Source organism: Cyanistes caeruleus, chromosome 26 (assembly GCF_971803275.1).
Source record: "Cyanistes caeruleus chromosome 26, bCyaCae1.hap1.1, whole genome shotgun sequence".
NCBI lineage: Eukaryota > Metazoa > Chordata > Aves > Passeriformes > Paridae > Cyanistes > Cyanistes caeruleus.
This window is the reverse complement of record NC_141726.1, coordinates 4,156,803-4,173,047: the sequence shown is the minus strand read 5'-3', so window position 1 is coordinate 4,173,047 and position 16,245 is coordinate 4,156,803. Positions and strand designations below refer to the sequence as shown.

Sequence of the window (16,245 nt, the reverse complement as noted above, 5' to 3'; positions counted from 1 at the left end):
GCAGGAGGCACAGGGGGGTCCCCTGAAACCAGAACCCCCAAACCCTCCGTGCTTGAAATCCTCTGCTCTTCCACTTTTTATGGGGGGAGATTTGGGCAGGGGGTGGCACCTCCTCGTGTCCCCATGTGCCGTGGAGGCTCTTCCTGTGCTTCCAAACAGCCAAACAGCCTTGGCTTCCCTCCCGTGCCATCCCAAATCCCTAATCAGGGTTTTCCAGGCTGCTGGGTGAGGGGGATCAGCACGGAGAGACACGGGGAGATGCCACCCCCTGCCCAAATCCCCCCCAAAAACCAGAAAAGCAGCGGATTTAAAGCACGGAGGGTTTGGGGGTTCTGGCTGCAGGGGGTGGCACCATCCCGTGTGTCCCCCCCGTGCCCTGGGGGCTCTTCCTGTGTTTATCCCGCTCACCAGGAGCCCTGGAAAAGCCTGCTCTGGAATTTGGGATGGCACAGGAGGGAAGCCGAGGCTGCTCGGCTCTGTCAGTGATGGGAGCACAGGCAGAGCCCCCACGGCAGGGGGGGGGACACGAGAAGGTGCCACCCGTGCCCCAAATCCCCCTCAAACCTCAGAAAAGCAGAGGATTTAAAGCACAGAGAGTTCGGGGGTTGTGGCTGCAGGGGAGGTGACACCACCCCTTGTCCCCCTGCTCCTCCAGACCGTCACTGGCAGAGCCAAACACCCCAAATTCACGGGGCATTTAGAGTTTGGGGGTTCTGCTGCTGGGGGTGGCACCGTGCCGTGTCCCCGTTTTGTCGCGGGGGCTCTCGGTGCGTTTGGGCCCCTCCCCAGGAGCCCTGGCAGAGCTGATTCGGGGTTTGGGGTGGCAGGGGAAGGCAGGGTGGGCGAGGGCTGTTTGCTGCGGTGAGCGATGGCTCTGAAGTGCCGAGCTGTGGCTCTCAGCAGCTTTTGAAGCTTCAGGAAATTTGTCTTTTTGACTCGGCAAGGTGCTCAGGCGGGGAGGGAGACGCATTACGGTTTGAAAGGCTCAGAGAACAGAGGGGAAGAGTTCTGTGATTCCAGCCCCTTTCCTCCCAGCCGGAGCCACCCGCGGAACACAACCCCCGGTATTCCCACATTCCTGCCCTCCCTGCACCTCGTGTCTCCAGGGTTTTGTTCCGTCCTCGGCTCCCGGAGCTCAGAGCAGCAGCAGCACCCGATTCCCAGCCCAGCCCCCTGGCATCCAGCCTGGCCTGGAGGGATGAAGGGAACGCCAGGATGGGGCGGGTGAGAGCCTGGATCCTGGGCAAGAGCAAAGCCTTTTCCATCCTGAATATGCTGACGCTCCCGAGCCTCCTCCCAGGTGGGCTTTGCCACCTCTCAGAGGTGGGAAGGGAGATGGGACAGGTTGGGGAACTCTGATGCTGAGAGTTCCAAGGACCCAAATCCTCTCCTGGGGGGCTTTGCCCTTCTCAGAGGTGGGAAAGGAGATGGGAGAGGATGTGGGGCCTGATCCCGAGTATTCCAAATCCTCCTGGTGGGCTTTGCCTCCCTTGGAGGTGGGAAGGGAGTTGGGATAAGGTGGAGAACCCTGTTGCTGGGAGTCCTGAGCATCCCAAACTTCTCCTGGCCTCAGCCCAGGTGGGCTTTGTCCCCCTCACAGTTGGGAAGGGAGCTGGGAGATGTGGCTGGTGATCCCGAGCATCCTGAGCATCCCAATCCTCTCCTGACCTCACTCCAGGTGGGTTTTTCCCCCATAAGAGATGGAAAGGGAGCTGGGAGGAGATGGGAACCCTGATGCTGAGCATCCCAATCCTCTCCTTGGAGGCTGTGACCCTCTTCAGATGTGGGAAGGGATCTGGGACTGTGATCCTGAGCATCCTGAGCATCCCAAACCTCTCCTGACCCCACTCCAGGTGGGTTTCCCCCCATAAGAGATGGGAAGGGATCTGGGAGGAGATGGCAACCACGATGCTGAGAGTTCCAAACATCGCAATCCTCTCCTGCTTTACCAAGTGGGGCTCCCGCCATGGCAGGGGAGGTTTGGGGGCACGGCTGGGGGTGGGACCTGGCCCTGCCGGGGGAGCCTGGGAGAGCTTAGGCAAAACATCCCCGGTGGTTTCCTGCCGAAAATGAACGGGAGCGAATTGCGAGCCGTGGGGAAGTGAGTGACAAACGCCGGTGCTTTAATGTCCTCACAAAAGCCCCGTGTGTAAGGGGGACTTGGCATGAGGAATTCCATGCATTTTTAATGGCGAGCCCTGGGGGAAAATCCATCAGGATTGAGTTCCCCTCGTGCCAGGGAGCACAAAGCGATTGGGGAGGAGAAGGCAGCGCTCCAGAGGCTCCTCTTCCCCCTCGTTTCCCTGGGAAACCCCCCCTTGGCAAAGCCCTTGAGCTCGGGAGGGTTTTTCTGGCTGGTTTGGGGGTGTTTTGGGCATGGAAAGAACGTGCTCGGCTCGCTGTTGTGTTGTCCTCGCTCTGGAGGTGGGGCTGTGGCTCTTCCTGGTGCCTGGGACCATCCCTGGGATTTGGGGTCACCTCCCTGCAGGGCTCCTGGTTTTCGGGAGCACCCAGCTCCTGATTCCCAGAGAATCCAGCCCAGCTGGGGTGAGGGTTCTGCCAAGAATGGGTTTTTCTGGGGTGAAAAAATGTCCTTGTCGTTATTCTGGATCATCCCAGCTCCATTCACCTCCCGTGGCAGGACACCTAAATACGGATCAGCAGAGCTTCCCTAGGGATGCAGCACCCTGGAGTGGTGGCTTTTGGGGACCTGGCAGAATCTGGGGGCACCTCACCCATTCTCTGCCACCCCGAGGCGTCCCTGGGAGAGATGGAGAGCAGCAGGAGGGGGGATTTTCGGGATGCAGCCGCGTCCCTGCAGGAGCCAGGCGCTAATGTGCTCCAGGGAGCCGCTCCAACCTGTGCCGGGGATATGGAACACCTCATTTACCGGGATATTTCTTCTGCCGGAACAGGAGGAAGCAGCTGCTATCTGTACAAACAAAATTAGGCCAAAGGAGGAAAGTAATTTTGTCAAAGAAATAGGGAGATGCAGGGGGAGATGGAGAGGAGACAGATGAATAAACACAATCTACATAGGAACTGATAAAAATTCAATTTCTGCTCACACACGTCCCGGTCTCACTCACACCCTTCCTCTCCTCCTCTCCACGCGCTCCCCGGCGTTGTCTGCAGCCCTCGTGCATCCATCTGGGATGTGGGAGGCAAACACAATGATCCTCTTCTGTCTTCAGCATGCTGGAAAATTTTTCCTTTAATTATGGCGCTTTAATTCCTGTCGCTCCAGCTTTTCCCTGCTCTTCCCCGGCGAGCAGAGGCAGCCTGGGAGAGCGGGATGGGATCGGGGGGTCCTGTGGGCATGACCCCATTCCTGCTCTGGTGACCCCATTGCCTGCGTGGGGGTCTGGGATTGTAGCACTTGGATGAGAGATTTGGAAGGAATTGGCAATTCCTTCCTGTGGACTCCCTGTGGACTCCCAGAGCTGTGGGAGCACAAAGGACTCCCCTGGGGATTTTTTGGGGGGTATTTTGATATGGTTTACACAAAAAACAACACTTCGAAAATCTTCCTGGGGTCCTTTGTGCCCCATGGCTCGTCTGGAAGCCCCAGTCAGGAATGATGTTCAGAGGGTAAGATTTTGGGTCCATAAGGGAAATCCTGGCTGGAAAATTCATCCATGTGAGCTTCAGGACTGACCACAGGCCAGTGTGGGAGCTAGAGGAGGCAGAGAGGAGGTTTTTGAGCCACTCCAGTGTCCCTGTGCCCCTCCTGGTCCCCAGTCCCTGCTCCAGCTCCTCCAGATCCATGGGATCCCAGCCTGGGATCTGGAGGAGACTTTTCCTGTTGATTCCTCCATCCTTTGGTCACAGAGGGAGCAGCTTGCTGCTGAGGGGCAGGTTCTGACCGTTTGGGGCTGATGGCAGTGGCACCTCTGCCCTTCCCAAATCCAGGGCTCTGAGTTCACTTGGAACAGCTCCCCGCTCTTCCGAGTGGGAGTGGGGCTGTCCCAGGGCTGTGCCTTCTCCCTTTCCCCCTCCCCCTTATCCCACCTTCCTTCTTTCCCTTTTCCCACCATCCTGGACCCTCATCCCGGCACTCCGAGGTGCTGCAGAGCCACAGCTGGAATTTGGGAGGCGCCCATGGGGGTCTCCCTCGTGTCCCCTGCAGCTGGTGGCACGGAACGGCGTGTCCTGTGTCCCCAGGGAGCGAGGGCTGGCTCCAGGCCAGAGGGGATGGATCCACGGGAGCTTTGCGATCTGTTCCAAGGGCAATGGAGCATGGAATGGGGCCAGCGGGGCTCAGCCCCCTCCCGCCTCTCTCCGAGCCCCGGGAAGGCCAGGCCCAGTTCTGAGCATCCCTGGGTGGCACCGGATCATCCTCAGGGATGCGGGACCTGCATCGTTCCCAGAGATCCCAGGGGATCACCCAGGAGCGGGGACTTTGCTCCAATCCCTTCCTCGGGGCTTTGGGAGGCTCCAAGGAGAGCTGGGAGAGGAGACAGAGGGTGCGGGGCACCCATGGGCCTCCCTGCACACCCCCGGCCCTCCCTGCACACTCCTGACCCTCCCTGCACACCCCCAGCCCTCTCTGCACACCCTCATCCTCCCTGCACACCCCCGGCCCTCCCTGCACACCCCTGACCCTCCCTGCACACCCCCAGCCCTCTCTGCACTCCCCAGCCCTCCCTGCACACCTCGGGCCCTCTCTGCACATCCCTGACCCTCCCTGCACACCCCTGACCCTCCCTGCACACCCCCAGCCCTCTCTGCACACCCCTGACCCTCCCTGCACACCCTCATCCTCCCTGCACTCCCCAGCCCTCCCTGCACACCCTCATCCTCCCTGCACACCCCGACCCTCCCTGCACACCCCGACCCTCCCTGCACACCCCTGACCCTCCCTGCACACCCTCATCCTCCCTGCACACCCCTGACCCTCCCTGCACACCCTCATCCTCCCTGCACACCCTCATCCTCCCTGCACACCCCGGCCCTCCCTGCACACCCTCATCCTCCCTGCACACCCTCATCCTCCCTGCACACCCTCATCCTCCCTGCACACCCTCATCCTCCCTGCACACCCCCAGCCCTCCCTTCACACCCCCGACCCTCCCTGCACTCCCACGCGTGTGGAGGCTGAGCTGAGCTGAGCTGCAGCTTGGTTTCCCTAGGAAACCAAGCGGAGCCCAAAATCCCGCAGGGAAGCGCTGGAGGGGCTCCAGAAGGCAGCTGGAAGAGCTCTGCCCCCCGGCAGCCCCGCTGTCCCGGCGCTGCTCCGGGGACACCGATGACAGTGACGGTGCGGTGGCACTCCAGGGGAGGTGCTGGAGAGGGGGTTGGGAAGGGGGGATTTGGGGGTGAAACATTCCTGGCACCCCCAGGTGACCGAGCAGGGCGGGGCAGGGCGGTCCCCAGCGCTGTGGGGCTGTCACCGGCGCTGGCGTGTCCCTGCCACGGCCAGGATCACTCCGAGCATCCCCTCCTGAGCCACAGGAATTCTGGGGGTTGTTCCTGTAATCCCGAGCCTGAATTCCTGCTTCCACGGGGGCGCTTTCCTGAGAACACCTTGGGATGAGGAGGAGGAAGGAGAGCTTTGTTCTGGGCTCCATCCTTGGGGACCGGGGAGGGAAGAGCCTCTGGCAGGTGGCAGGATCACATCCTCACCCCTCTGCTTCCTCCGTGCCTCCTCCTCCTCCTCCTCCTCTTCCTCCTCCTCCTCCTCCTCCTCCTCTTTCTACACCTCCTCCTCCCCTCCTCCTCCTCCTCCCCGGGCCTTTCTCACGCTGCCAAGCGAGGATGCATTTACCGGGCTGCACGCTCCGAAAGTTGCTCCTCTCCCCTCCAGGCAATTAAAGTGAAGCTATTTCTCCTCAATCAGGCGTATTTGAATATGGAAATGATTTTTAATTACTCAGAGTCAATATCATTTTATCACCGAAATATGTTTGAACGAGGTTCGCCCGTATTTGCAGGGTGTCTAATAAGCGGAATGCAAATTCACCCTGATTCACGGGGTTTGCTGTCCCGCTGAGCCAGAGGAAGGTGCTGCCCTTTGAAGGTTTCATTCCCAGGCTCCTGACGGCGCAGGGAATCCCGGTTAACCCCTGCCCTGTTGGGAAAATCCAAGGGAAGGGACACAGGGACAACAACTCGTGGCCATCCCCGTCTCGCCTGGCCCCGAACATGCCCGGGGTCAGCTCCGCGCGGAGCCGGTGACATCTCGGCAGCCTCAGATCCCGGCTATTGTCTCCTGATTAATTTGCTAATTATGTTCTGCCTTAATCCGAGGGCCTGGCGGCGGTGTGGAAATGTCAGGCACTTGTTTATGCCCCGGGTTGCTGGCGGAGTGACAAAGGCAGTGTCCCGCAGGTGCCACCACGCGTCACCTGGCCCCGCCGGCTCCGAGCTGCTGCCGCCTCGCACAGCCCTGGCGCTGTCCTTTGCCTCAGTTTCCCCCACAGGAGCTGGGAATACCTGGATCCACGCTGCTCCCTGCTCCGGGCTGGGGAACGCTGGCACCGCAGCCTCAGTGCCAGCTGTCACCGGCGCTGTGGGACTGTCACCGGTGCCGGGCATGTCCCTGTCCTCACTGCCGTGCCTTTGTGCATGGTTGGCACTGCTCAAAGCTGGCCCTAAACGTTCCCTCTGGAGCCGTGGGGGGGTTTGGGGCTATTCCAGAGCCCCCATCCCGGTGCAGCCACACCCAAAGGGGACAGGACAGGCTGCGGTTCCTGTGCCGCTGCGGGGCTGGCACAGGGGGTGCAGAGGTGACAGGAACAGCTTGCTTTGTCACCCAGTGTCCCCGTTTAGGTCTTACCGGGAAGCACTGGGGCTCCAGCCCCCTGGGGAGATGCCACCCCCTCGCTAACAAGGGGACAAAGGACGTGGCTGAGCGGTTTCCCAACATCCAACCTCTGGTTTTTCCTGCTGTGCGAAACCCATCAGGTGTCGGGGTTGAGCTCCTTCCTGCAAGGCTGAGCAGCCGCTGACACCCTGCTGCCGCTGCAGCCGGGCTTTCTGCAGCCCTCATGTTTATTAATCAAGATGAATATTTATGCAAAGTTCCTGGCTTCTGGAGAGGCTGCTCGAGTGCAGGCATGATCTGGCCAGTGCTGCCGGGCTGAGCAGTGAGATGGCTCCGGTGGATGGAGCTGGAAAAGGGGCTGAGGGTGGCATTGCTCCTTGCCAGACTGCTCCGGACCAGGGAGGATCTCCCAAAAAGCACCAGGAGGTGAAAATCCCACAGTTGTCCCACTGGTGCTCTGCTCGTCCCTCAGTCCCACAGACCCATCAGGGAGGTCAGCATCTCACCCGGCAGAAATTCCCCTGATTTTCCCCCAAAAACTGTCCCCAGCGTGTCTGGCCTGGCAACTCGGGTCCTTCGTGCTGCGCTGCCCTGTGCCACAGCATCACCTGGCACGGGTGGACAGGGATCAGCCCCGATCCATCCCTCACCACAAAAAAGAGTCTGGGAATACTAAAATGGGGTTGCTGAACTGAAATCCATCTTTCTGGGCACGGTGACCTCATCCAGAGGCCTGGGAGCCACTCGGGATGGGTTTTTGGCTGTGCCCTCAGTCCGGAACAATCCATAAAGTGAAATTTATTTCACGGCTTGTTCAATTCCTTCCTCTGCTTCTCATCACCTGCGCTTCCCTCCCTCTTTTTTTTTTTCCTGGGCTTTTCTCCCTGACACCAGCGAGGGAAAACGCCACGTGGAGGTTCCTGGGTGGGAGCGGTGGCCGCCGGCAGGGCCGGTCCCTCCATCCCGGTGACAGCACCGAGCGAGTGGCGGAGGCTCCTCCGCGGGCGCTCCCATCAGAGCGGATTATCCTGAAAGCCGAACTCCCCTGTTTACGGCTGGTTTTGTTTTCCCGCTGGAGCAATTCTCCGCCGAGTTTACGGGAAGCGATTCAGACAAGCGGCTGGCGTTACCGGCTGCTCGGGGGCTGCCGTCCCCTCCCGGCTCGCCCCGTCTTGGAGCCGAGGTGCTCCTGATGAACCTTTCTGAAAAGCTGCCGCTCCCTGCCCTGCTCGGGGGAGACAATCCCTGGGGATGGAGCCCATCGGGAGCCGCACGAGCATCCCCGGCCAGGAGCTGGATTCAACTCTTCCCTGAATCCTCACTGGGCACAGAGCAGCTGCCACCTCGGTGATTCTCCGTGTCCCTGATTTCTGTGCCGAATGAAGGGGAAACAAAATCTCTGCGCTGGGAGCAGCAGTGCCGGGTACCCGGGGAGCCCCCGGCCGGAGCTGGGGGGGCTCTGCTGGTGTTTGGCTGTCCCGGTGTGACCGCTCCCTGCGGCGCTGGGGGCCATTAATGACAGTGGTGACACCGGGGACCTCGTGTCAGCCTGGCGGGTTATTATGGCCTTAATGGACGGGTTTGATTCCCAGCGAGGCAGAAAGGCCCGGTGTCACCACCTCGGCGCGCTGCTCTAATTACACCCTGCGAGGAGCTCTGCTCCAGCCCAGCCCCCGGATCCGCGGGCACCGGAGAGGCCGTGATCGGTGTTTTCCCACATCCCAGCAGCTCAGGGCGGTGAGGAGGAGGATGGAGGCTCAGAGCCCTCACTCTGGCCAGCCGGGGACACCCTGGGCGTGTCTCCAATGTTTTTCCAAGCTGTGCCTGGGGCGCTGGGGGCGATGAGCGTGCCCCGGTTGAAGATTTGGTGGCAGCGGCGCTCCCGCGGTGTCGGGGGAGGTTTGCAGGGATGCAGCAGCAGCAACAAGCGGCTCTGAAGAGCACCCAGTTGTCCTGGTAACAATGGGTGCCTCCCGCTCCCGCAGCTCAGCCCCCCCAGAGCCGGAGCCCCCCAGCTCCTCTTTGCCCACCTGGGGCAGAGGGGACATGGCAGGGAGGGGACACGGAGGACGGAAATGATTCCCCGAGCTGGACGAGCAGCAGCAGGGGGATGGTGGCCTTGTGGGACAGAGTGACACGAGCCAGGATGTGCCACAGCCTTCAGGGGAGACCCCACGGGCATCGTGTCCCGCGTGGCATCCCGCACTGCATCCTGCACCACAGCCTGTGTTGCATCCCCTGTTGCATCCGGTATTGCATCCTGAATCCCACACCACATCCCACGTTGCATCCTGCAGCGCATCCTGCAGCTCATCCCACTTTGCATCCTGCATCCCACGCCGCATCCCACCTTCCTCGCAGGGCAGTGGCAGCCGGTGCAAGAGATCCCTTTGGAAATTCCCAATTCCCTCAGCTGTGCCGAGCTACTCGGCTGAGGGAGCAAACACCTCGTGGGGAGGCAGCAATGACCCAGGAAGCCGTGTTTTTGGGATTGTTCATGCACGGAGCTGTGCTGAGCTGTATTTACAGAGCCAGGGTCGGGAATCTCCTCCAGCTCCGGTGGAGCTAATGCTGGTTTTCTCCTTGGGATAAAGAGCAGCCTGAAAAGCTGGTTTGCTTTCTCCCAGCCTTGACCCGCAGGGGATGAGTGTGTGTCTGGAGACGCTGGGTCAGGCACCCAGGGACCGCACGGAAGCGCTGGGAAAAGGGAATGCCAGGAAGGGAAGGAGCTGAACTGCAGGAAGGTCTGGGGTGGATGTGATCCTGCACTTCAGTGGCGCCGGGCTGGATCAGAGCTGGTGCTGAGCCACAGATCCCCAGGGTGCGGAGTAGTTGTCCTAGAGCTGCCTCCTGCCCTCTCCATCCGTCGTGTCCAGCAGGATGGAGGGGACAAGGGGCAGCTGTGAGCATCCCCAGGCTGAGTGCAGCACTCGCAGTGCTGGGCAGGATGTGTCCGGCAGAGGTGGACAGGCAGCAGCGGGAATGTGCTGCATTTCCAGCTGCGCTGCTCCCGCAGCGTGCCAGCCAGGCCGTGCCGCATCCTGCTGAGCTCCTCCTGCACGCCCGGGGCTCGGTGGCCCTGACACCCCATCCCCTGCGAGCCACAGCTCCTGGCAAGCAGCAGGATCAGGGCTGCAGTGGAGCCTCTGTGCCAGTGGCTGAGTCGCCCACGGACCACCAAGATCCTCAAGTTTATCCTGTCTTGAGGATCCTTCCTCTTTCGGAGTGGAACCACAGCTCTGCAGCCCCCTGAGGTCCTGGGGGTCCAGCAGGCTCCGTGTCACCCCCACTCGTGCCACCTTTGTGTGACAGCCCCATTTCTCAGCGTCCCTGCAGCCCCCTGCAGACCCCACCGAGGCCCGCACGTGTGGGGACACACGCGGGGCGCACACGTGCCCCCCAGGGCCCCGCGTGTCTCGCACACGCGTGTGCAAACCCGCACCGCCACGGCTGAGCACCCTCAGCGTTCACACCCCCGCCAGGGCAGCCACAACCCCCCCGCCCCGCGCCCGTGCCCGACCCGCTCCACGCGTGTGACAGGGAACGGGGGCGGGGGGGACACACACGCCGCCCACCCCCCTCCGTGTGCGTGTGCACCGCTCACCCCCGCCCCCCTGCGGCCCCCGCCGCCCCCCCAGCGCTGCAGCAGCAGCCCGGGGGTCACCTCCCCCCGCACACACGGCGGAGGCGGGAGCGGCGGAGCGGGGAGAGGGGAGGGAGGGAGGGGGGGTCCCCGCCGTGCCCGGTGCTGTCACACCGCCCCGCGCCCGGCGCATGCAGCAAGTGCCCGAGCGGCGCGCGCCGCCGCCGCCCCCGCGCCCCCCGCTCCCCCAGCCCCCCCCTCTCCCTTCCCCTCCCCACCGCATCCGCCGCCGCCGCCACCGGGGCCCGGCGCGCTCCGCGCCCGCTCTCGGCCCCGCGCCCGCTCCCGGCCCCGCGCGCTGCCGCCGCCGCCGCCGCCGCGCTCCCCCGGGCGCGCCCGGGCACCGGCTGCCGCCGCCGCCGCTCGGGGATGGCCAGCCCGCTGCTCGCCGCGCCGCGCCGGGGCTACACGCGCTGCTAACGGAGCGCAGGTAAGGGCGGCCACGACCCCCTCGGCCGGTGCACCGATATCCCCCCTCCCTCCGGTGCACCGGCACTCCCCCGTTCTCGGTGAAACCAACCCCCCCCCCCCCCCTCCTTTTCCCGGTGCGGCGGCTCCGCTCCCTCCCGGCGCGGCGCAGCGGGGGCGGCAGCTCAGCTCGCCGCCGTTGCGGGCTGCGGCGGCCGGTGCTGCCGCTTGGAAGAGCCCCGGTTCCACCGGGGACCCCCCCCGCGCCCGCCGCCCCAGCTCCCACCCCAACGGCGGCCAACTTTCCTGCCCCGGCGGTGGAGCTGCGGGAACGGGAGTTGTTGCAGTCGCGCCGCGGCACCGCGGGTGCCCCGTGCCCGGTGCTCGGGGTGGGGGGCAGCGGCATCCCCGAGGCCGCCCCGGCCCTGCCGGGAAGTTGTGCGAGGCTGCGGCGGCGCGGAGGGCTCGGCACCGGGGCTGGCTGAGAGCCGCGGCGTGCCCGGAGCTGCCGGTTCTTCCCCGCGGGGCTGCCGGTGCCCCCCTCTGCCGGGGCTGCCCATCTCCTCCTCCCGTTCTGCCGGTCCCCCCTCCCCGGTGCTTGCCGGTTCTCCCCTCAGCGCTGCCGGTTCCCCGGGGGTCCCGGTCCCCCTGGGGACGCCTGTGCCCCCCGCGAGGCGCCGTTTCGTCCCGCGGGGTGCCAGTCCCTCCCTTCAGAGCAGTGCCAGGCTCCGGCCGCCCCACGGCCGAGGGGCCGCACGCGTGTCCGTGGGCACACGTATGTCTCCGGGCACACGTGCGGCACCGCGGTGCCGTGGTGTGTCACACAGCAAGGCCACGGGTGGGTGCAGGGCTCCCTGCTGGCATCCCTGCCGTGGGCACACGTGTGGATTGTGCCAGCCTGGCGAGCGTGGGTGCTCGGCGGGGTCGGACACCCCGCGTTGTCACCCCTTGGCAGGGCCCCGGGGACTCGGCGTGCACCGGGACCGCGTCGTCGTCGGGCGCGTCGGAGGAGCCCCGGCAGCGGGTGGGTGGCTGGGTGGGTGGGTGGGTTCGTGGGTGGGTTTGCAGCCCTCCCCTGCGTGCTGGGGCTTTGTTCGGTGCCAGCGTGGGGGGCTGCGGGGGGCCGCCGTGCCGCGGCACCCGGGGCCCGTGGGAGCGCAGGAGGCCCCGAGTGGGCACCCAGGGGGCACGTGCGGCTGGCAGGTGGCAACCGGGGCTTGGGGCGAGCTGCAGCTCTTCCCCGGGGGGCCCTGCGAGCCCTGGGGTCGGTGGCACGAAGCTGTGCCAGGCGTGCCCCACGCGTGTGCCCGCGCCGGTCACTTGTTGAGGACGGGGAGGTTTTTTCTGCAGCCACGGCCGCACGGCCGGCGCAGGGGGGCTGGAGGCTGCGCGGCGTGTGAAAAACCCTTGGCTTTTCTAGGTCATGTCACTGCTGGCTGTGCTGGCTGGCAGCCGGGGCCGCCGGTGACGCGGGGAGGTGGCCCCGGGGTGGCCGGGCAGGGATGTGGCAGAGCTCCCGGCCAGCGCTTCTGTCCGGGGCACACGTGGGGCTGGTGGCACAAGGCTGGCTCTGAGCTGTGGCACTGGGATTGTTCCCAATGGCTCCGGACAGACTTGTCCCTCCCTTGAAGGCCGTGGCTGAGCTGAGGGGGGTCGTGGGGAGGCACCCGGCTCCGTGGGCTCGCATGGGGAGGAGCGGGGTGGCGCAGCTGTTGTCACTGTCACCGTCACTGTCACCTGGCTGCTCTCTAGCCACCCTCAGCAGGCAGGGTCTGCTCCCCGTTCCCTGCAGGGTTCCTTGGTGATGGTACGGTGGCAGTGGATGTGGAGCTGGCTGTGTGGCAGTGCCAGCTCTGCTGTGCCAGAGCGCGGAGTCTGGCAGCAGCTCCTCTCCCAGGCCTGCCCGTTTGCTTGTCAAGCCTTGTCACCAGCCCCTGCTTTGATCCAAGGAGCCAGGATCCTACAAATTTGGTCTGTGCTGGAGAGAAAATGGGCTCAGAGCCGGCACAGCCGATGCTTGCTCTCCGACCAGGAGCTGCGTGGCAGAGGGGCTCCAGCACTGGCTGGGACACGCTGCCGGCTCTTCCCAGCTCCCTCTGGTTCTTCTCAACACCTCCAAGGACCTTTGGCACTGGAATTTTCTGCCTGGAGTCACTCCCTGCCATGCTGGAGATGGCTCCGGAGGTGCTCAGCTCTTCCTGGTGGGCTCACGGCTGGTGGAGAGCTCTGCCCCGGCACCAAGCTTCTGCTCACGGCTGTGGGAATGGATGGGACTTCCACCAGCCAGGGTATCCCCACTGCTGCCAAATCCCCACATCCCGTCCTGCCCAGCTGGGATGGGGGCTGCAGGATGGACTCTCCATTTCCTCATGCCTGGAGGAAGATGATGCTCCAGCCCCAATCCAGCCCTGGGCTGCTGTGATGCCTCAACGCTTCTCCATGAGAATTTGGACTGAGGCCATTTCCTACCACGGGCCCATCCTCTAAGGGGGACAGGGCTGGCTTGGGGCCACCTGGCTCGGTTGCCAAGTCAGAAACTCTGTAGCTCCTCAGCATTCACAAGGGCTATCGTGACCCCCCTGTGCTGCTCCTGTCTGTTCCTTCTTGATGTCCTCCAAGAGCAGGATGGAGCCAGGCCGCTTCTCCTCCCTGGAGCACCTCAGGGGCTCAGAGGTTGGGTCTTGATGAGATGGTGGGTATGAAAAAAATCCTCTTTTGGGATGAGCACAGATCTTGCTGCCAGCGCTGGGACTCAGAACCCGCCTTTGGAACCCTCGTGGGTCTCCCAGCCCTCCAGAATGGAGCTGATGGAAAACAGCAACTCACATCCCAAGGATGTGGAAGAAACTCCTTGGAAGAGGCGGTAGGAGCACCGTGGCTGCTGCAGCCCCTGTAGCTGTGGGGGGGCTTTGTGTCCAGGGACCCCCCAGCCGTGCAGAGCCGGGGGGAGGCAGCACACGCCGTTCCCTGGCAGAGCAAATCCCTGATCCAGGCGGTGATTTCTCAGTGCTGTCTCCTGGCCTTGCTTTTGGAGTGGAGTTTTACCAACAGCAGCTAAGTAAAATAAATAAAGAGGCCTGTGCTTGCCAGTGCTCGCGAGGCCGCGCCAGGGATTGGCAAAGCTGCACCATTAATTACAGCTCGGCACCACTGCCAGCCTGCCGGCTCCAGGAGAGGCTGTGGCAGCACGCCGGGGAGCCAGAGGGAGAAGGGAGATGTGGAATCATGGAAGAGAGGGGAAACATGGTCCTGGACACTGGGGGAACCGTGCTGGAGCGAGTGGAAGCAGCTGGGATGTCGCTGTCCCTGCTGGGGGTGTGTGTGTGTGTGCACACGTGTGTGCAAGCATGTGCTGGGCAGGAATCCGCGTTTTCGGGCTGGAGGCTGGGATTGCAGCAGAGTTTTTCCCAGGAACGGTGCTGATCTGTCGGTGGAGGGGCTGGGAAGGCTCAGGACACCCCAGCTCAGTGCTGGGGGTCCCCACGGAGGTGCTTTGGAGCAGCTTTGGAGTCCCTGGATGCCTTTGAGCAGCCGGGGAAGATCCTGGTAGGTTCTCACAGCAGGAATTGCTCGTTGTGGTGCTGCGTTTGTCGCTGTCACCTCCGGGTGACATCCATGGGATCCCATGGGATGCAGCCCCACATGGAGCCGTGCCGTGCCAGGGGCCAGCCTGTTCCTCCTGGCAGGGAAGTGAGGATGTTCCACGGTGGATCAACCACTCAAGACGCCCCAGCCCTTCCTTACTTTTTATTCCTTTATCCTAAGCCATGTTCATGTTAGGGATTTTCATGGATCAGGTCTTTTTTCCCATGGATTTTATATTTTCTGCAGACTGTTAAAAGAACAGTTGAGTTAAAAACCCTCCACCCCCAAATCTCCTTTACTCTGCCATTAATAGTTTGTCAGATTATTGATGCCGAGGGGTTTAGTACTGCCCATTTATCACTTTTTTGGGGACTGGTTTGTTGTCCCTGACTTTTCCTGCCTGGAGACGGTCACGATCTGGGCTCCTGCCATGCCAGGATGATGGAGCTGGACCGGGATCCAGCCAATATCCAGGCAAAACGTCCTCAGGGAAACAACCTGTTTGTGCATCGGGAGCAGTGCCGTGCCGTGGCCAGGGAGAGCCGAGCCCCGGTCGGATCCTGCTCTTCCCGGAGCGATATTCCGGCAGGAATGCGCCGGCAGTGATGGAGAGGGAGCGCGCTCCGAGGACGTGAAGCCCGGGCTGTCGTTTCCTCCCTCCCGGGCTCTTCCCAGCTCTGTGATGGCTCTTTAAAAGCTTTAATTAAAGCTTTAAACCCACCCCCTTTCCCTGCTCCCGGGCAGGAACAAAGGCAGATGGAAGGGGCTGGAGCGGGCGCCTGCGGCGGGCGAGAGTGCCAGGCTGTGCCCGCCGTGCTCCGGGTGACATCGCAGTCCTCCATGAGCACCAGCCACTCTCCAGAGGGGTGCGGGGGGTCCCTGGGTGGTCGGCAGCTGTCCCCAGGGAGCCGGCAGCGCTGCCGGGATGCGCTCGCGGCTGTCGGGTGGTTCATTCCGCATGGAGCGAGGCGCTTTGGGAGGCACTGGGGGTGATGCCGAGCCCTGGCACCGCGGCCGGGCTGGGCTCCCCCGGGCCGGAGGACGCAGACGGTGACGCTGCAGGGTGCGAGGTCCCCGCCGCGCTGCCGGCCGGGGGTGGCGGTCACCAGTCGCCGGCAGCTCCCGCCGGGTGACTCGGTGGCCCAGATGTTAAATATCTCCTCGGCCCGGCTCGCAGCTCAGCGAAATATTTTCACTGCAGCAGCGGCAGCAGCAGCGGCGGCGGCTCCAGAGCTGCAGGGAGCGGGGCTGGTGCCGAGCGAGCTCTGGCAGCTTTGGTTCAGCCCCGGCCGTGGCTCGGTGCGGTGCAGCCCCGCAGGTTTTGGGGCTGGGAGGAAGCTCCCCCGTATCCCAGAACACCTGGATCATGCATGCCTGGAGAGGTGAGGCGTGGGCTGCCCGGCTGTGTCCATCCCCGAGCCTTCCAGCGGCCGTCTGGGCAGCGGGCGGGATGGATGGATAATGGATGGATGGATGGATGGAGGATGGATGGATGGAGGATGGATGGATGGATGGATGGATGGTCGTGCCGGAGCGTCCCTGCTCGCTGTTCCTGGGCGAGGGAAGCAAGCACCATCTTGTGTCCCTGCCAGGCTGCGGGAGCCCCAGGAGCTCGCTGCAGAGCAGCAGCGTGTCCCTGCCTGACCTCCTCCTCCTCTCCCTCCTCCTCCTCCTCTCCCTCCTCTTCCTCTTCCTCCTGCCTCCCCGCACCCCCGGCTCTCCCGGAGCAGGGGAGGGGGCTGCGGCTCTTTGGGGGATCGCAGGTCCTTGGTGGCCGCTCTGGCAGCACCAGCGGGGAATGTCTGTGCTGCTCCTCGCTCCGGCTGCAGTTGGAATTCGGTGC

At 63.5% G+C, this 16,245-nt stretch overlaps 1 protein-coding gene across 19 annotated transcripts in view; it reads left to right on the top strand.

The window, feature by feature from the left end:
* The window catches only part of ADGRB2 (adhesion G protein-coupled receptor B2), a 60,999-nt gene that overhangs the window by 21,841 nt on the left and 22,913 nt on the right, over nucleotides 1–16,245 (top strand). For 8 of the 19 annotated variants that reach the window (XM_086863231.1, XM_086863234.1, XM_086863230.1 and 5 more), the window contains exon 1: nucleotides 13,443–13,680. The exons of 1 other annotated variant lie outside the window; for it this stretch is intronic. In XM_086863231.1, the coding sequence (XP_086719357.1) occupies nucleotides 13,507–13,680 (174 nt within the window). In that variant the 5' untranslated portion in view covers nucleotides 13,443–13,506. Of the gene's footprint in view, nucleotides 1–10,708; nucleotides 10,840–13,442; nucleotides 13,681–16,245 lie in introns of those variants that run through there. 10 more of the 19 variants (XM_086863241.1, XM_086863240.1, XM_086863237.1 and 7 more) reach the window with 6 other exon arrangements.